The sequence below is a fragment of the Paralichthys olivaceus genome, chromosome 4, assembly GCF_024713975.1.
Source record: "Paralichthys olivaceus isolate ysfri-2021 chromosome 4, ASM2471397v2, whole genome shotgun sequence".
Taxonomy (NCBI): domain Eukaryota; kingdom Metazoa; phylum Chordata; class Actinopteri; order Pleuronectiformes; family Paralichthyidae; genus Paralichthys; species Paralichthys olivaceus.
Window position 1 is genome coordinate 25,668,373 of NC_091096.1, and position 21,635 is coordinate 25,690,007.

The window sequence follows — 21,635 nt, forward strand, 5'->3', positions numbered from 1 at the left end:
GAAAACAGATGGGATACAAAACTAATCTTTGTGGTAGACTAAGGGAGTTTAGTAGTAGATGATCATTTTCTCATACAACAACATCAAACATGTTGTGGTTCAGAAGAGTGATTTCCATTCCATGTGTAAAATGTGGCAAACGGCCACCAGCTCTATGACATGGAGGGAGAATTCTGTGTTTCTTAATTATACTCCATATGAATAAATTAACAATTAAGTGTACAATACTGGAGGCAGTTCGGGCAGTTGAAGGACAATCTCTAACAGATTTGCAGGTGATGTGTAAAAGTCATGTGTAAAAACCATTCTAGGACAGGGTTATTCTTGTTTTCTGTTACAAGTGGATTTGATACCAGGTGACATCAACAGCCTTTATCTCTTCAGAATCTTGATACTTGCATGTAAAAAGGCCATCACAAGGAGTTGGTTGAAATGTGACACTCCAACTGCTGAGCAGTGGCTGGACAGTGTGGAGGAAATAAACTCTCTGACTTATCTGACTCACTGTCCCAGGACTAAAACAAGAAGCCATGAATAACCCTGGACTGCTTACGAGACAAAAGATGAGTCATGTTCTCAGATGATGTAAGAATAGATCAATAGAAAAAGATTGTAAAATGAAAGTAGTGCTCACATTTATATTTATCTTTTTCTTTCTATTATCTTTTTTTCATTACTGTTGAGTCTTATTTATTCAATGAAAAACCAAAAAATTATAAATACAAAAAGTGGGGTGAAAGTGAAATAGCTGTATATAAAATGATGCCTGACATCAGTGAGGAGGAGCGATTCGGGAACAAAACTATACATTTTAGGTTGAGGGATTCATGATTTGGATAAAAGACAGGATGCAGCAAGTGTTTCGGAATAGAATTAAATATGGGATTAAAAACTGAAAATTTATTTGAAAAAGAATCTAATAATCTGATAATCTAATAATAATAAATAATGACTGATAACCTAGCTGCCTTCAAATAACCTAGAAAAAACTCAGAGGAAAATGAGAGTGAAACAAATACATTAATAGCTCTTCTTTGCTGACGGTGCAGTCTGTTCACTGTAATCATCAAAGTCCAGTCCCATCTGCAGCACCCAATTAACTGTCATCAAAGTTTAGTAAACGAGAAACAAAGTTGAGAAACAAGAGCCCATCCTGAAAATAGCAGCAGGACGAAAAAAGAAAGGCTGACTTTAAGTCTTTGTGGGACAACCAGTCTGAGAGGAAATAGATTCCACAGCAGCATAGAGACACATCTGCTCATCGGCAAGAGCAGAGCAGCCAACTGCAACATGGAGACTGTGGCCTCTTTCAAAAACGAATGACCTTAATACTGAACTTGAGAGTGAACATAGATGCAACTCTGTGTTCATCGCGTGCACACACACACTGAAATATATTTGGGGGGAGTATGTAAAAGCAAGGTTTGGCAGATGTGGTATAGCTTTCAAATCAAAATCGAAATTTGAACTAAAGCTGCTTGACAATAAGTAAAAACTCACTGTAAAGCTCTATAAAAGTAATATTTCTCTATAGGTTCAACATCATGATTTACCTGAATGTTTAAAAGGAAATCGATTTAAAACGTGACACAAATAAAACTGTATGGGAAATAGTTTTCAGGTTTTGACCACAGGTGAAAGATGATTCTGATTTCACGTAAGTCTCAACCTATCGTCAAGTGCAGGGGTCTCTATCCACCTGACGCGAGACAAAATAACATTCCTGTCAGGATTTGGTTTGGGTGGTATAGGGGTGGTTAGGTGTTGCACATGAGGAACAACACCTGGAGACTTCTGCAAGGCAATATTAAAAGAGAGACAATAAACTACAGACACATAACTCTGAGCCTGCTCCCTGTGTGGTTCTTTACATGAGAGAATGTGTTCCACAGGTTGACCGGCTCTGCACGCTATTGCATGGTATAACGTCTGTTATGGTGTGGCAGAGTCATATAGTCGTGTGAATTTATGTTTTCATCAAACCTCAAGAATATTACATTGAACCTGCCACAGATGTGAATGCAACAGAAGCACAGACTCTGGAAGAAGGGAAAAAGATACACGTGGGAGGTTTGAATGTTTACATCTCGGAGTTACCACTTACCAGACACCATTACACCCTTCTATTAGTATTTTCAGGAATTGTTCGCAAAATATCTCCAATTAGCTGGGCAACCATATGTAGGCCCAGCATACCTGTCAAATGTTGGATTTGTCCAATTTTTAATCGGCGTGTATGGGGCTGTCATAACAAAAGTACTCAGCGTCTTTTAAGTGTCTTTAGTCTTCCCTGTGTTAAAGCACTGGTCTGAGGTTACTACTGCAGCAGTGACAAATACAACCATGCCAGAGGTTCCAGAGAATCCCTGTCAGCGTATTCTACATACAGCATCTGCATGTCACGTAGACAATTCCACTGCCTGTAGCAAAACAACCTTTCTCCTTTAGTTTCACCAAGGCCCACAGCAAGATAAAGAAAAGGCAAATACTAGAGCAGAGTATCATCCTCACATCGCTCAGGTCATCCTCACAGTTGGTACTCACCCTGACAGCACGCCGAGCACCAGGTTGAGCATGAAGAAGGAACCGATGATGATGAGTGGGATGAAGTACAGCCAGTTCCATGTGTTCCCTGAGGCATCATTGGCCTAAACACAGAAACACAAATAGCAGGACTATTAACAGTGCTGAGATGTTGCAGCTGAAGGATAAGACTTGCATCAATTGATAATATTTTATCAATGTCAATAAAGTCATGGAAAAGACCAAAACCTATAACGTGTAAGTTCATCTCTCAGTACTTTCTTAACCTCCTTGGCTCTCAAACGAATGAATTCCATTTGTTTTTAAAAAAAAGGTTCAATTATTTCCAGAAACTGCTGTTTCATGTTTGGTACTCTTGTATTTGTGGTAGCAAGCAGCTAAGTAAACTAAATAACTAACTAACTGTGTGTGTGTGTGTGTATGGTCCAGGTATTACACATGTTGTGGGGACTTAAAAAATGTGTGTGTGTGTGTGTGTGTGTCTGTGTGTTCATGGTAATGATGCCTCTTACTGCAGTGGTTTGGCTCACTGACATGTTTGTAATAGGTTTTGGCCAGCATGTAGCTCAGTGGCTTACAGGAATGAGATATATTGACTTGCACAAAATTCTGTCAAACAGCTTTTAAGGAATAATAGTAACAAACATAATAGTGAAATGAGTTGCTCTAACTGTGTCCCTTTACCTGGTCTGTGCAGGTCATCAGACATTAGAATGGACATTTCCCTTTGTTGGAAGGAAATCCAGCCCATAATGTCATAAAGACAATTTAAAACCACAACCTGCAATACCACTAAATACTAATATCTACTGTGGCGTGTGTGCAGATAGACAATCATCTTGTTGATTGATGAAGGTCACAGCGATCACAGATAGACCAATTTTCACAATAATTTATTCATTGAATTATCATTATTATTTATAGGAGGATTTTGCCTCTCCCACATCCAACACTTGCAATTCAAAATGGATAAACATACGCATATATATATAGGCCCAGAATATATTATGTCCTGTGTGACCCGTCACATTCCTTTACATGTTGCTGGTCTGAAGAGAGCATCCATTACTCTCCAGACCTAAAATAACAGTAGTGCTGAGAGGAGGAAGCTCTGTACTGAGTTTGCCCTTCTCACTGAGTTTTGAGGTAAAGAACAAAGAAATGCCAGTTTTCACTGCTGTAATGCAGCCTATCCTCATTTTAGTCCTTCTCTAATGTAATCACTGGCTTCATTTGGAAATACAAGACAGTGAAATAGGTGCCGGTGCAGAGGAGGAGAGCTGAACTTGTTTGTGTGTGTGCTTTGCTGCTGAAGCTGTGTAATGACAGAAGCCGCAGTCAGTCCAAGGCTCATGTTCTCTATTGTGACTTGCACCCTGCCCGAGGGCTTTCTGCTGCATTAATGTTTGCAGACAGTTTTCACTCACACTCACATTATGACTTTGGGGTGTTAATTTGAATGCTTGAAATTGTCTGGTTATGCTCTCATTTACTGAAACCTGCTGTCATGCCTTCCTATTGTGTGTTCATTTCTCATTTTACCATCCATAGATCTTTGTATTGTACACTCAGATAAAGGAATCGTCTCGTTACCATTTTTCTTTAGCTTAGCAGCACCATAATTGCCTCTTACATACAAAGAGGTGGTATGCAGTTTAATCAGAGGGTTGAATGGTTTCAGACAGAATGGCATGCACTGCTTAAAAATACAATACTGACAGGAGAAGCAGAAAGCATATGTGAAGAAAATTAAACCGTCAAATATATTTTAAAGTTTTGTGTCTTTTTATGTTATTGAAAAGTTGTCATGGGACTCTTTCCTATTTACACATCCACGGAGCGATATTACTTGCAACATCGACACAAATATGGCTGCTGGAAAACCCACAGTACATCAACTGCTCAGCACCAAACAGAAGGAAGGAAAAGTCAGATATTACCTTATAACTTAAATTGAAATTGAACATAGTGCAATGTTAAACTCAAAGTGTCAGTGGGTTTTCGAACATGTTAGTCGTATCAACTGAATGTGGTCACAATGCCATAGATCGAACTGTGTGATGTTCAGTATGTTGTGGAGTTCTACCCCTACACATGAAAAAACTCGGTGCATGGTGCTATTAGCTTTAAAAAGCAACCTTGAAGCATCACATCCGGCCGGGTCTCCTCACAAAACCTCTGCTCTATTAAGGTGAACTCATCTGTCATAGCTCTGAGCTGGAAGTGGCTGCACAGGGATGGGTGTGTTGGTGCATTAGCTGGTGTCGGGGTGTTGCTGCCTCAGACCTTGGTTAACAGAATGGAGAGAGAGGGCAATAGAAAGGCCATTAGAAGCCCTGTTCTGCCCCTAAACGTGTTAGCCTGAGGACAACCTTCAATTCAGCAGAACTACCACACCCATACTGCCGGACAGACCGGAGACAGACCATGAAATAACAGCTACTGACTCATTAGAGGTGGGGAAATTAATCGTTTTTTTAAAGCATCGCGATGTGGACGTGGACGACTCTGCATCGATGCAGAGACAGAACATAATCGATTAATGTTTTCTGCTTCATTCATTTTTTTTTTTTTAGCATTGCCCACCGCTGTACAATCATATGCACATTAAAGGTCCGGTCGTCTTTTACAGTGTCAGGGTCTCTTGTCTGAGTGTCCTCCCTCCACTCTCCCACTGACCTGCAGTCACTTTATACTTAGACAATAATCACAGACACTGATCACTGAACTTTGATCACTGAAGTTACTAAGATACCAACAGTATTGATTTTTACTTTGTGTGTGTTTGATTCACTTTAGAATTTATAAGACACGTATTTAAACAAGTGCTTCATCGTGCTACACACGACACGAGACGCTCACAGCCAGGACGTCAGGGTGACAGTGACTGGAAAGATGCGGATTCATGATCCCCTATGACTCATACACATAAAAAACTGCTCAGTACACTTTATCTTTATATTTGACCTTTGACATTCTACAGTATCAGTATTACAGTACTCTAAGGAACCTTCTTTTCTCCATTGAGTTGCTATGGCGGAGATGGTCGACACTGTCTGTTGTTGTTGTCCTCTGGCTTGTAAACAGCCTGATCCCCAGAGCTCCACCTGACAATATTTGAAAGTCTGCTCGCTGTTCACTGCTGATTGGTGACTGTGTCGCCAGAGGGGACCCGGTAACCACTCACTGACCCAAACAAGCTGTGACAAGCACTGACACAGGCTGGTGAAGCCAACACTGTCCCTTCCTATGGGTGAGGCATGAGGTTGCAGGGAGCAAAACCTAAAGACTGTCAATATAATAGACAGCACCAAGTATATGGGGATATGTCTTATACTATAGAAGGACTACAGAATGTTTACCGCTGTAATTGTGTGCAAGCATTCTCTACATCACGACTTAGAAGATTCAATTATTACAAAAATCATAAAAACCCATCAATAAAGCGAGGGTTTGTCAACTTCATACATTTCTTAGTCAAAGAGTTGTCGCTTGCTGAAAAATGTGGCGTTACACATTCCTGTTCATACAAGAACTAATCTTATCATCTCAGAACTTAGCCAGAGTCTTCTTCTAATGCTGACAGATGCAGCATAATATTAATTAAAGTTGAGTTTGGAATTATTTCCGGCAAATGAAAATGTACACACTTTGCTTTTCAGAGTCATCTGAGAGTCTCAGGTAAAATCTAAATGAGGACTTGTCTGGTGTGAATGAAGTGAAGCATTACTTTGGATAAAACCATGAAGCCAAAATATCCAGCATCTGAACTCTGCATTAAAGACGACATTTGGAGATCGAGAGTGCACAGTATTTATTGGGGGATGGAACCATGGTATTGAGGTCCCGCCCATACACACACTCATCCAATTGCAGTCACAGCTGTCAATCATGAATTTCAATAGCATTGAATAGGATATCAAAACCAAATTTACAGAGAAATGAATAAACATCAGTGTAATAAAAACTACCTAAAATGACAAGATAATTTGGCTTCGCTTTTAGGAAGCCGCCACCTTGTCCATGTTTATATGCAGTGTAGGCTTCAGACTAGGTCAAGCTATCAATGCACCGACAATGTGACTAATGCATCTCTTTAAGACTAAATCTACATTGTTGGTTGATCATCTATACACAATTTTGATATCTTTAACGATTCAATATCAGACTTACTCTGCTGTACATGTATTAGATGCTTTCTACACACAGAGACAGTAAAAGCATAAAACAGGTGACAGCGCCTGTCAGAAACAGGTGTTTATGACTGAGAGGTCTTGGGGGTCTTCTAATGAGAAATTGACAGACTGAGTTTTGCCCTCTATTCCCATCAGAGAGTCACAGTTCTGGCAGAGACAGATGAGGGCCTGTGCAGCCATGATGGATGGCCTCTCTGATAAAGGGGACATAGCACAGTCCCACAGTGGTGGGAAATGAGACAGCTCTCACTCCTCCCTTGACAATTCAATCCCAAAAATCACATTCAGCCAAAACAGCAACCTATGCCTGTGTGGCCAGAGGACATTACCAGTCTGTCAGTGATCCAAAGCACTGGAAATAGAGCAGACTAATGATGGATGAAGGGGTGATCGTAAAGAGATAGTTCACCGAAAAATGAAAATTCACTTATTGCCTACTCACCACTATGTTGATGGAGGGGGGGGCGGGGTAAAGTGTTTGAGTCCACAAAACACTTTAGGATATATAATATTAAAACCAATAATGAGTTTGTGGATTCAGGAGGAAGTTAAATATTGGAAGTACAGTCTTTCTCAGAGGTTAACATCCAGGTGAGGTGACTGAGTTGTGAATCTGTACAGAAACTAAAATCAGACCTGAGCAGCCATATCTGACGGTTCTGCCCAGCACTACAAATAACAAAACTACAGAACTGTCCAGCATAACCTTTTCGAAGAAAAATCATTTATCATTTCTCTACATGTATACTAATGATTTACAGATACAGATCTTTTGTCTCTGGTGTTGGTGCCTCCCGGTTGCCCACCTGTCTGAAATTCCACTGTCAAACTCATGATCCATGTTAAGTTATTTGAGTCCATATGTCTATACAAGGACCCATCTTCTCTACCAATCGCAGGACTGGACAACTGTCTGCAGGGTGTGAGATTTAATCTGAACAAATTAAGATATAAAATACTGTGTGTTACATGCTAAAAATGGAAAGAATAACCATGTGTAATGTGAAAGAGGTCACTCGTTGTGATCAAATAATCATGATCATTTCTGTTTTGGTGTCTTTTAGCCCACTGTATTGGTCCAGGGAGTACTTGGTTTAAAAATAATCAAATGCTTAATCTACCGCAATTGAGACAAAATGTGTTTCCTGGCAAACACTGAGCAAGAAAAGAACAACATTAATGGCTTTTCTGAAGTCTCCCTGCCAGTAGGCAGACTACCGAAAATTTGGGGTGCTAAATAAACCTTTAGGGCTAAGAGAACAGAATTCTGTGTTGGGTAACAAGTAACTCTATTCTCATTATGACAGGTTTTTTGCCATTCTTAGGCCAATAGGCAACTTGTTAATTGTTTACCAGGATGAACATTGTATGCACTAGTGGGAAACCCTGGTGCTAGTTCTCTCTGACCACAGTAAGAGCCTATCAACTCCAGTAGTTTATCTAACAGCACATTTTGGCTGCCTCTGCTTGTAATAGCCCTTCCTGTGATACTTAAAAGTGGTCCCCAGACACAAATGCTGCAGACAACTATGCTTTGTTTTGTAGAAACAGCCACTCTAACCTCAGTGACATTGCTTCACAATAAAAGTCAGCCTTTTAATGTGAAGGAGCAGCAGCTGTGGGAAATGCGCACAGCTTGTTGAGCTGCCACTGGATGAACAGGGTGGCTTCAGTGAGTTACACTAACAAACATGTTAAAAAGTGGGAAAAGCGGAATCTTTCACTAACAATGAACTCTATGGTGAGGCAAGAAGTTCTGAAGAGCTCATAAATAATCATAATTACTAAAGCAAGTAGTATCTGACACAATGAATGTTGGCAAAATTATGGAGAGCGCCTGAATCTGCTCTTAGTCCTTTTAGAATAAAAAAGAGTCCATGTTCCTGTGTGACTTTTGAAAAAACAATGACTGTGTTTGACATTAGAGATGCAAAGCAGCATCCTCTGTATCTAACCTGCCCTAAGAGAGCAATTGTCTTGTTCTCAGCAACAAAACAACCATTGAACTCTTTCTAGCTCCTCTCTCTCTTACTCTGTTTCTGTTCCCCTCCTCCAGCCGCACACCAGGAGTCGCTCACACAGCTAAACACATATTATTTTCCCACTACAGCTGTTTAATAATTTAGCCTATTGCATAATTGTTTCCCTGGCATGATATGATTCTGACTCTGGCAAATGGAGGAGAGCTGTGATTTGTTTCATGCGAGCAGTAAAGCGACGGTGCTGCGGTCCTAATGGGAGCTGTGTGTGAGTCATCCTCTGCAAGCTCTTGTGCTTGCCTCTAATCATCCCCCGAGGAAGGCTGGGAGGGGAAGGAGCAATCAGGAGGAAACGCTCAGTGTCTCAGTGTCGATGCACAGCACAGACAAGCCTGTAAATTCACGGTGACATACTTTTCCCAGACAGGTTTTTTATTTCTTTTGCTGGGCACTAGATAAATTATAGATATATATATAAATGCCTCATCTACCACAATTGAGACAAAATGTGTTTCCTGGAGACACAAGACTGAGCAGGAAAAGCATAACAATGGCATTTACGAGCATGGGCAATGCCAAAGAAAGTCATGACTACACTGGAAACTAAATGATCTGCATTTTAGGTGGTTATTAACCACTGTATTAATACATTACATGAGCTGTGCCTCAATTCAGGAGCTGCATCCTTCAGAGGCCCACAAAGGTATCCTCCTTCCTCAGCCGCACATGAGGCCGAACTGAAATGGGGAGGTCTGGTCTATAGAGAATGTCCATGATTGCTGTCACCGACTTGTCCTGCCCTTATTGCTGTTGCCTAGCAACGGAGCTGAAGTTGGGCATGAAGAAACAAGTTTGAATGCCCCCTGTTTTTTTTTTATCATGTGTACCGTTAGCTGTTCAGTTGAGGTGGAGAATTGAGACCCGGCTAGGAACTGCAGGTGGTTATATTGCAGAGGTGTCCTTGCAGGAGACTAATCCCCATAATGTCCCCTCTGATGTACTGAATTCTGAATCTGTGTGTAAGTGTATAAGTGATAGAGAGGCCCACAGTAGGAATACACTGGAGTTAGCGCAATAGCAATTCAGGGCATAAACATCTTACTGTCAGTCATCCACTTACACATATTTACACCCAACTACTGTGAATCGCGATTATTGTTTAATTTCGCGACTAGTGCCTTCGACACTTTAACATGCAGATAGATGGGGTATGTATTTAGTACGTGTAAATTACGATGCCTGTTATTGTAAATAATACAAAGATATTTGAATATTAGTAGTAACTATATGATTTAATAGCTTTGTTCAAGTAGAGTGGGAAGAATAAAGGATTTTAGGTGCTATAAGAAACTATTTCTATTTCCAACTATTTCCTCTTTTTTAAGCTACAACTTGCTCTGCTACATGATGACATGATACAAGGTTGTGACTGTAGATAGCAGCAGCCTGTGTTGTTCAGGCTGGTACAACCGGTGTAGCTGGGAACCGTCACGGAGGCACCGCACTCCGCTGCCGCCAGGCAAAATTTAAGACATTTTATTTTTGAAAGTCGACATACAAAAGCCTAAACAGCTGAATCATTCACTTTTATGTAAGTGTGTCTATCACTTTTTATAATGGATGATGCTAGTTGGCTATGTATATGAAACTGGTGTGCCCATTCCTGCCCACAAAGCTCTGATTGGCCGACTGTTTCTACAACCAGGGAAACTAGCCATCAGTTAGCACAAGACCAACCTATGATACGAAAAACTGAGCAAGTCAGAGAATTCAGCAGTGAGTAGTCTGTAACCAGGCCTGGCGCAATCTATTTTGAAAAGTTCAGAAGTTACTATCTTCAACCCAACAGGTTTGGTAACTTCCACCGACATGGTGCTTTAGAGACAACATTAAGGCCCACATATGTTTTCTGTCTGTGGACTCACGTTGTAGAGGATGTCCACCCATCCCTCCATGGTGATGCACTGGAAAACGGTAAGAATAGCAAAGAGGATGTTGTCAAAGTTGGTGATGCCAAAGTTGGGTCCGATCCAGTACTCCATGCAGGAGGTTTCGTTTCCACAGGTCCTCGCCGGAGCCTCCAGGCCGCAGGGGAAGTCAGCTGTCCGCTCACCTACAGCCAAAGACACAGAGATTCATACAGATTCTGGTGGAATTCTAGGCTTAAAACTTGGTGTAAATTAACTTGTTTTGAGTCAAATATGAATGTCTGGGCTTGTGGAAAATTTGATGCAGCCACATGAGCAGTATGGAGGCACGTTATATCTTTGTCTATGTTGTTTTATTACGTCTGAAGAAGAGGTCACCATTGACTTCAATTGAATTGTATTCTGCTCTAACACTGTTTACCCCTGAGACTCCTTAATTATTTTGTGGACTCAAACACTTCACCCACCCCTCCATCTGTACAGTGGTGAGTAGATCATTTTTCTGTGAATCATCCCTTTAAGATACATGACACTGAATGCATAATACATGGGTTCAGCTACAATGTTGAGTACATTTGGATATAATCCTGCTTTTATCCACAGTGACCTCCAATTACTGTGTCATGCTAACATGATAAACATGTTTTGACTGATATTTCAATTATACATTCCAGATTGTTGCATCATTATAAATCATTCAGAGCTTAAATTCTGAAACATCTATGTGCACTCAGATCAGAATAGATGAACGGTATCCTTGAGATTTGCCTCTTGCATATGTAGTCTCTCCCAACTCTTACGCGGGCAGCTGCCTGACATCTTACCTCATATCATCATTATATTTCTTCATAGTGTCAGTATATTTTAGTCTGTCTACTTTGTACATACAACATCTCCTGCACATTTTTGCCTCAATTTTAAAGGTGTTTTTTCATAGACCTCAAAATGGTGTAAGAACAAAGTGTGCTGTATGCTTCTAACTAGCTGCAATTGTACAGATTGTAAACCCCTTTGAGGGTTAAACATTAATTATGAAGCACCAGAGGAGCGATTCATACGCATGTGCTCCATATTCCTCTATGAGGCAATGCTAACTCTTTCATGCTGTAATATTGTCATTGATGTCATCATGATGTGTGCTGGGTGACAATAGTCTGCACCATGGCGTTATTTGATGGTGTCAGTGTGCACTGTAAAAGTATAAATTTGGAGTTAGTTGACTGATCTTAAATTCTAAGATTTGGGCTTTGAGTAAATCCATTTTAGAAATTATACTCCTGTTAAATTCATTTTAATTCAGAACAACATATTATTTGATATCTTCAAAACCCTGAAGTTTTACTGCTCTACATTCACTTGAATGTAAACTGAAATCAACACTACATAAATTGTTTTGTTTTATTGTTTCCCCAATGTATGACAGATGTGTTTTTCAGTGCAGTGTGTGAAGTAAAGACCTTCATTATAACATTAATGCAATTCATTCTGGGAAGCACATGTGAGTAAGTTAATAGTCCTTCTAAATATGAGTCCGTATTTAGTTAACTGAATTCATGAAAATCAAAATTCGTTTTCACACTCACATTCAGACAAGTTAGAGTCTGCAATTAACCAGCTTGTCTTAGGATTGTGGTAAGGAGATGGCGTACCAGGAGGAAACCCACACGAGAACAGGGAGCGCATGCAAACACCACGGGGTTTGAACCCAGAACACCGCTGTGAGGCAACAGGATTTACTGTAGCCTTTTAAAATTGTTTTACATTGTTTACACTTTGCAGAAACCTCAAAGCGTAATCTGACATTGGGGGAGAAGCGGAATCGTTTTTTGGCAGTGGGAGCACAATGAACAAATGGATCAAGTTCAATGTCACTATATAATTCATTGAAATGCCTCCATTAGCCCAATGTCCTTGGTTATTACACATCAATGATTAAAGTTCTACCAACTCCTGCCTTGAATAAAATTAAGAAATTGCTTGACTGCTCCTCCTGCTTACCTGTGTCCACCCTGAAGCAGGTGCGATGGAACTTGCCCATGTAGAAGTCTAGGCCGATGATGGCGAACATGAGGATGGCAAAGAAGAGCAGCAGGCCAATCTGCAGCAGAGGTACCATGGCTTTCATAATGGACTTCAGTACCACCTGAAGACCTGAGGCGAGATGAGAACAGCATTCTTTAAAACACATGGAGACAATTTGACTGACTTTTTTCACAATTCGTTTGTTTCACCTTTACTGGTAAATGACAATGTGAGGCCAGAAACATGTGGAGAGAATGAGAAGGATATTTTCTGTATCTCTTTGACATCTTTTATTACTAGTCATCTTTTGTGTGTGGTTTTAGTGTCTGAGTGGACATTCTGGTATCACATTTGTAAACCTCATTGGGGTGATGAAGACCTGCACCTGGCTTTTCCTTCCCATGAAATAGTTTCACCTCCTAACATCAAAAATTATTCATTTTTACTTTCTCTAGTCAGTCTATAGATTACAGGGATAAAATGTGATGATTAGCCTGTTTCTCTTTGAACCCTGTCTTCATGCTAAGCCAAGCTAACCACAACCTTACCCTGATACTGACAGTGATATGTTATTATTAGTTGTCATTACAATAACTGTGATAAAAAAATGTGCTTAGTCGTGAGGTTAACTTACTTGGAATGCCAGAGACCAGTTTGAGCGGCCGCAGAACTCTCACAGCTCTCAGTGTTCTCAGATCAAAATCAGCCCCCACGGTGGCCAGGATCCTGCACACACATCAAGCAAGGAGTCAAGATCCCAGCAGCTGAGCAGTAACCAACCCTGTGCATTTACTCATTTGTTGGTGCATGCAGCAAAGCTCAAGTACACAGGGAGTGACACGTTGGTTTTAAGATGTTCTCATTTGATTGATTTGTTATTGGAAAAGGATGGTAAAACATAGATTCACAGGGGTGACACTTTGACACTTTACTTTCTGTAGATGTTGCACAATCCCTCCCCTGGTGCTTAAAGTATTTTTAATATTATTTTTTTAATATTTATACTTGCACAACTACTCTACAGCAAATTCCTTGTGTGTGAAAACCTGCTTGGCAATAAAAAAACGATTCTGATTCTGAGAAAAGGGTCCCGAAGCAGTTCTGATCTCAAATCTGTCAGAAACCTAAGCAACAATCATAGACACTGAGGGTTGCAGCTCCTGAATTGGGACACAGCTGCTGTGTGCAAGTCAGTTAGATTTGATTAGTTTCAGTTTGAGATTTGACTATTTTATGACTCAGAGAAGAGTCAGATTCAAAGTTTCAGTAAAAATATATCATAACCACTTTTTTTTGTTTACATAAACATTCATGAAATGTGACCTTACATAATAGTGAAAAGTATCAGACAACGATAACTGTGAATAGTTTAGTTGTTTTCAAAGAGGAAAAACATACCTCCACAAGCTAATCTTTATTCAGAAGTCTTCTATACTGATTATGCACAAGTGAATGATGTACAGGTTCAGATTCTTTAAACCGGAGTGGAGACGCTTACTGCAAATCCTGTAAAATGAAAGATGGCCGATGCAAGGAAGGAAGATGAAAATGAAGGAGTGGTAGAGAGATATGTGAAAAAAGATGAATTTAATTGAGGGGTTAGTGGAGGTTAAAAATAAAGGAGTAGTAGAAGAGCATAGATGGAGGAATGTAGGAGAAAAGGACGGAGAAGAAGACGGCAGAGGACAGTGTGATGAGTGGAGGAGGATCTGAGGAGGTGCAAAAATGTAAACCACATAAAGCATATGTGGAGTGGAATGAGAGGCATGGGAGGGATAGAGAGGAAAAAAGGAGAAGATGATAGAGGGAATAAGGAGCTTGAAAGAAAAAGAGGGAGTGATGATGGATTGAAGGTAAGAGTATAGGGTAAAAACTCTGGGTAAAAAAGATGGAATAATAAATGGAGAAGCAGGGCAGTGTGTTGAAATTGAAACAGCTACATTTACTGTTTCATCACTCACTTTATCAAGAAAGGTGGCAAAAGAAAACAAGGCAGGAAAGGAAGCAGGGAGGGAGGAGACAGAGGAGGCAAAAAAAAAGATGAGGCAGAAGGTAGAGGTTGGAGAAGGAAAGAGAAAGAGAGAAGAGAAAAGAAGCCTCAAATGGAAAGTCGTAACAAAATGGAGAGAAGGCATAGAAAGGAGGAGGGTGAGGGGGAAGACTTGGATGAAGAACATGAGGAGCGATGGATTCGCAGTAATACACTGAGCTGCTGAGCTTGAAACCTCCTCTGTTCTTCCTCTAGCTGCTCCACAGGGAACGACCAGCATCACCACACTGGAGCGAGTGTTTCCAGCTGCAGATGGACTGTCATGTTCTACGTCTCACTGCACGCACATAACCAGGCTGACAGGATGTACACACACACACAAGCACAAGCACACAATTGCAATGTCTGAGCTCTTTTCCACTGAGGACTTTAAAGAACATGATTAGTTTTGGCTGGTTGACTAGTTTTGGTTTCCACTGTATACAATATCCTGCGAAGGATCACCGGGAAATTGGGTCCGCTCTTTCTCCGCAATTTGCCTTTCAGACATGAACAACGCAACGGGGGGTTCTCTGCTCAGACGTTTTTACAACAACAACAAATCCTCCACAGGATTCCTGTGATTTTGTTTTCTGCACATGGACATCAGCGTCTGCTCTTATCACCACAAACTGTCTTGAAATCTTCGTAACTTCAAATGGACACCTCCTTTATTTGCATATTTTCTGTGATGTACAAGTCTCATCCCTGTGTCCAAAATTCTAAAAATACAACATGAAGATGGTTAGAACACTTATTCTTCACCCTCTTCTCAGTTGGCAAATAACAAAACTGCATCATAGCCAACATGGCTAAGAGTGGCACAGACAGCCCAGCTGATAGAATCATTGTTTTATTCCCTGGAAGTTGTCTCATCTTAACTGCAGGTTAATGACAACGATCATTTCATTTGCACTAATTCAGTCACATACCTGTCATTACTAAGCGAGTGTTCACAAGCCAGAGAGGCTGACACACATACAATGCTCAAGCAGAGACAATAGTCAGAAGTTAGCGAGTCAGTCTGAAAAAGTCGGCTTCCAGCAGTTGTCAGACAGTGCACGTTCATATGGGCGGAGCTGAGACAAAAGGGCTGATAGGATTCCAGGATTACCAACCCTATCTTTAAGTTCACATAAAGGGAAGAAGGCTGACACTATTCCTGTCAGGCCACAATCAAAATGTTGTATAAAAAGTACAGTTATAAATAAGCACAACAGAGCTGCAGATGGAATGCTATAAAGGATTCCATGTTATGTTTGATTTATTTATTTTTACTCCAAGATCATACCAGCAGACCACCTCTTATGCAAAAGCAACCAAACATGGGTGATAAATGAATGCTAGATGTTTTGATATGAAATTGAATCATATATTCAAATATGTTCACTTATAGGCTGCATTTTTATAATGAGCACATCTGCAAAATGTTCAGTCAGTCTATTGCGTCTATGAGACAAATGTAATTATTCCACCGAAGTCTTCTCTCTCCCTCTGTTAATTAATCCAGGATTAAGACCGTCCCTGCTGCCTCCTCACTATCTGCAGAAGTTAAGACCGAGCGAGCTGGAGGAGAATTAGTCTGTGCACACACAACACAGATGCAGGTATCATGTATCTCAGTATCTCACCTCCCTCCCCTCCCTCCCCTCCCTCCCTTTCCCTACTCCTTAGTGTTTGTCTGCACTCAACTAAATCCCTTCAGCTACTGATGTGATAAACATGACTGACAGGCCTTTCACCAAATGTTTACAAGGAGAAACACAAATATGCTTTTTATTTTTAAATGAATGATATCCAGCAATAAACACCATGAAACAACTCTCACATTTTTACATTCCACCATATAAACTGTTAAAGTTCCCCTTCTGACTTTGAATAAACCTTAAAAACTCATCTCTGTTCCTCATATTTAGATGTTTTACCAGGAAAATTCTTGGATGTAGCTCTGCACCTTTGACTCATTTTCTATCTGCCAATCTATTTGAATATGTGACTGAGCCTTTATCTTCACACACCCCTCAGCTGCTCGCCCTACAAACACAAACCTTGGTTTTTTTGGCCTATATTTACTACACAATGAAAGTGGTCATACTTGAGCAATTGAGGCAGACATGTTGGAACCAGTCACAGACTCTGAAGACAAAAAAAGGTTTAGTGAATTGTACATGTACAAGTATCAAAATGTTGATGTATTTTATGTGTTGTATCCCTACAACATCAGAAATATAACAGATAACATGAGCCTTCAGGAATAACAAAGAAATTGTATACACAAAACTTAGAAATTCTAAATACAAAAACATAACACACAGCTAATAATGTGTTGATAATAACAATAATAACTTCCAACAGAAGTCAATTAACTATATGGCAGTAGCTACAGGTTTCAGTACAACAGTAAAAACTGCATGGATGATTTGATGGGTCAGACAGAGAGACAGAGTTTTACAATGAAGCAATGACACGGGCAACGACACGGTGACAGTGACCAGCTGTGACTTAGCTACTTCAGCTAACTTAGCTTATAATTAGCTATGGAGAAACATTTTGATTTGAATGGGTCTGTATGTTTCCTACAAAACATATTTGCTGATGCAGTCAGTGTAAGGATTGATGGTATATTATATTATATTATATTATATATAGTTGCATTTCCGTTTTTGTTTCAGAACCTGAAAAAAATATGAAATAAATAATAAAGTAGATGGACGCATCATAATATGCATTTAGCTTTATGATGAGATCAAAGTCACACTGAACCACACTGAAGAATATACCTCATTGGACTAAAAGGCCAAACCATACAAACAAATGTGTGTCATTTGCTCTGCATCCCTTCATGATGAACAGAGAGAGGTGGTACAGTTCATTTTCCTCGTCACACAAATCTGAGACTGAGTTTATTTACACTGAAAACCCCAGGGGCCACACAACTCCAGTGTGAGACAGCACCACCACGGAGCTCTGACAAACTGTACTGGATGATGATCAGTAAAGATCTAAATGATGAATCTGTTACGACCAAACCATTGGTGTGCATGGTGAGATACTCTCATCTTCAGAACCATTAAAATGATCGTTTGAAGAGGCAGTTTGGAATAAATGCAATTATTATTAATATCTATACCACTGTTGTGTCTGAGGTTAAAGCTACAGCCTGGAGCCAGGTAGGTTAACTTAGCTAAGCTTGTCACACAGTGGGAATGTGTGATTTTTCTTTTGTGCAATCAGTGCATCTCTTGATGTAATCTGTTGTTATTTTGCAAATAAAAAATCACTAAGGACGACCTTCTGCTCTCTACTGCTGGACACACCCGAGCTGAGCATAAACACACACATCAACGGAGCATGTTGAGAAGGGACTGACACACACACACAAACAAACACACACTCATCATCATGCTCATATTGTTCTGAATCCGAGGCCAGTGATCCTAAAATAAGCATGTATAGCAGATCACAACTTGTTAATCAAAACTCTTTTATCAGAATCAAAACATGATGTAATAAAGTACTAGACTTAAATGAGTAGTCGACTGTTTGGCCGACATCCAGCGCTTATTAAACCCTCTGCAATTACTTCTTATTGGTTTTCAGGTTTAAAAAGAAGGCAGCGGCAGCTGAGACAGAGCGGACAGTGTGCGTGCACACGCCCTGAGCCTACATCAACGTGCATTTGGGTCATTCACTGTTTGTTTACTTTTAAAATAGCGTGCATTCGCATCTCATATGTCAAACTAGAAGCCTTCTGAGGTAAGATGTCACCTGTCTGATCTCAGAATACACTGTTCCACATTTTAGGAGCTGTAATTGCAAATGCCCTGCTCTGGGAATTTATTTAATAAACTTTACTTCCATCTTAGTTTTTAGTGCATTACCGGTAATTGATATTTCAGAGACTTTTGTTCTGGGCCTTGGATTATGTCACATGTAGGGACTCAATATATCCTTACCGGATGTAAGAATATGTTATTATTCCATCAGCCTCATTAAAACAACAAACCAGGATGTGAAACAGCAGTCAGTTCATTTACATGCAATCGCTGCATTCAGCAAAGCCTCTATTTATTTAACCTAGTCTGCCAGTTTACAAAGCGCTCTGCAGTAGAGTCATGGTTTTCAGCCTCCTTCCACTAGCTCTTTATTGAATGAAATGATGTGCAATCCTGAGAACAAAACTCTAGGGGGGAAGGTAAATGCCACTGTACAGGGGAAATACAAGAAACCTCTGAGTTATTGTGATTTATTAGTGCTGCAGTGTTCCCAGCAGGCTAACATGTTCACTTGTCAGCTATAGTTGTTCAAAATCTTGACCTGCACGTAGTCCCTGTGTCACAAAGAATATCAAACTGTCTCTTTCTTTTTTTGACGAGACAGAGCAGAATGGTAACTATATATGACACAACAGTTGAATGGTTTTATGGAAACAATTATTGCTGTAGAAAAAAATACTACTGTACAGTATATCAAACTTCACAAGACCGAAGCAAAACATGGAGAGGTTAGGTTTGCATGAACAGCGTACATTTTTTTTAAATAAGTGCAGATCAGAACATTTATAAAATAACATATAGGTATACATTTAAAAAAACAATAAAATTGGAAACATCAGTGAACTATCTGTCTGATATAAACCTAGAAAGACCTAGTTCTCTGCAGATAAATTAATAAAAAGCTCAAGACATTTCCTGAGGTGTTACAACTATTTTTAAGTCCTATGAATAGATCATTTGAAAGAGTAGAAACTATGGTGGAACCAGGAGGTGGTCTGTTTATAGTCCCAATTGGTACGGTAGAACTGATGCACTATAACCATGGTTACAGCAGTATTTACAGCTGATTAGGAAGTATCTTGGTAAGGGGCATGGCAATATCATCACACACTGCTTGTTTTTAGCATTGCAGCATGTAACGTGATTCTCATAGAGCCCCAAATCATAATTATGAACCTGTTCATGGCCAATATGGACACTTTATATATTCAAAAATAAATTATTTAACTTCTATGTTTGTTTAAGTTTCAGAATCACTGTTTTTTTATTCTGCCATACGCCCATAAAACAAGACCAAGATAGGCAAATCCTAAGAAGTATTTTCTTACGTCAAGCAATAATGGTGTTGTTTATGACAAATAGATTGCATGTCCTGTAGCTGCTTCACAGCAAATCAGTGTTTTGACAATAGGATGCTTTGAATGTGATGACACACCAACAGAAAATGAAGTGTTGACCACTCAAGCATTAAGCATTAAGGTTACTAGACGCAACCATAAGTGACAAGGGTTTCTACCACAAGCCAGAAGCTTTTCCGTGTGTTTACAATCAGATTCCAGACACGCAATGTTACTGCAATGAGTGAGTGACCATGCATCTCCAGCTGCACTGGTTAGCATTAGATCCCAAGGCCCGGGCGTAGATGTTTCACTTTAACTTAATCTGAACCTTACCCTCACCACACCCCCAACATCTGATGTTTAATCATCTTTATTGAGTCTCTGTTCTTTGAGTCATATCAACTTTTCTCTGTGACCAGGGAGATGTTGAACTGAACCACACCACAAGTCAATGGGACTGCAGGTGCTCCTCCATGTAAATCAGTATCAGCTGGCAGCAGGGAGGAGGGAATGAAATCGGTTTGTTTTGGCTCAGTGCAATGTAAATTATTGAGTTTTGTTTGTTATCAAGTTGGGACATACGAAGAATGAATCAATGCTGGGAGCCAAGAGAACCAAGAACACATCCATGTCTTTCCAGGTCTGAAAGGGATCAGCCTTAGAGTGTGGATGTATTCCCACAGCGGAGCAGGAGTAAAAATCATTACGCTGTGGGTAGGACTGTTCGGTCTGATAGTGTTCTGATGTTTATGGCTTGTTTATTGCCAAATTTCTTGTAGGCTATGATCATAATCAACAATGTATGAATATCAGGTCCTGTATGAATAACATGAGGACGTTTGAGCAGGACATGTGCTGACAAATCACCTGATGGCACACTTGCAGCTTTGGATGGATGGATGGATGATGGATGATGGATGATGGATAATGGATGATGGATGATGGATGATGGATAATGGATGATGGATGATGGATGATGGATGGATGGATGGATGGATGGATGGATGGATGGATGATGGATGATGGATAATGGATGATGGATAATGGATAATGGATAATGGATGATGGATGATGGATAATGGATAATGGATGATGGATGATGGATGATGGATGATGGATAATGGATGATTGATGATGGATGGATGGATCAAGAACAAAGGTATCAAAGTGATTACTGAAAGCTGCTAATAATGTTATTATAAAATATTATTAATGAAAATAACAATAATAGAAAATAATGAGATGACTGCCTTTCTCTTGGTGCTTGCACATAGTCCACCTATCACCTATTTTTGATAAACACAGTGTTTGACTATTAGTAGATTCTATTTCTGTGCCAGTTAGTGACTGCTCCTATGAAAAGTGTCTGGCTCTGGCCACTGTGTAAAGATTAATGCTGCCTTTATATAGGATTGTGATATTTTCAAGAATGCTGGAGGCCACGCAATTCTTTTTTTGTTAAAATGGAAAGTAAAAGTATAGATTTTATAACACAATACATCAGAGGAAAGTTTCAATATTACATGTGTTATGTTGCCTGTCTGCTAGCTTGCTAAACACTAACAGTAATGGTGATATTAGTTTCCATGTGGCCACAGCCAACAGTGGTGTACTCATGACTTAACCATTTAAGGGAGCGGCGATGGACGAGTGGTTGGAAAAGAGGGACATCAGAATGGAAGATCGCTGGTTTGAGTCCACAGACTGGCAAAACATACCTGGACTGGAGGATGGACAAGACCTGGATCTGATGGACTCTCCCTATCCCACTGTCTAAGTGCCCCTGAGCAAGGCACCTAACTTCCATAGCTGCCCACTGCT

The 21,635-nt window shown here is 40.1% G+C and overlaps 1 protein-coding gene across 26 annotated transcripts in view; it reads right to left on the minus strand.

Moving 5' to 3' along the window:
- cacna1ba (calcium channel, voltage-dependent, N type, alpha 1B subunit, a) overlaps positions 1-21,635 on the minus strand; it is a 130,051-nt gene that overhangs the window by 71,788 nt on the left and 36,628 nt on the right. For all 26 annotated transcript variants that reach the window (XM_069522815.1, XM_069522817.1, XM_069522823.1 and 23 more), the window contains exons 4-7: positions 13,304-13,395; positions 12,646-12,798; positions 10,645-10,832; positions 2,545-2,648 (exon numbers count right to left, since the gene is read on the minus strand). In XM_069522815.1, the coding sequence (XP_069378916.1) occupies positions 2,545-2,648; positions 10,645-10,832; positions 12,646-12,798; positions 13,304-13,395 (537 nt within the window). The remainder of the gene's footprint in view (positions 1-2,544; positions 2,649-10,644; positions 10,833-12,645; positions 12,799-13,303; positions 13,396-21,635) is intronic.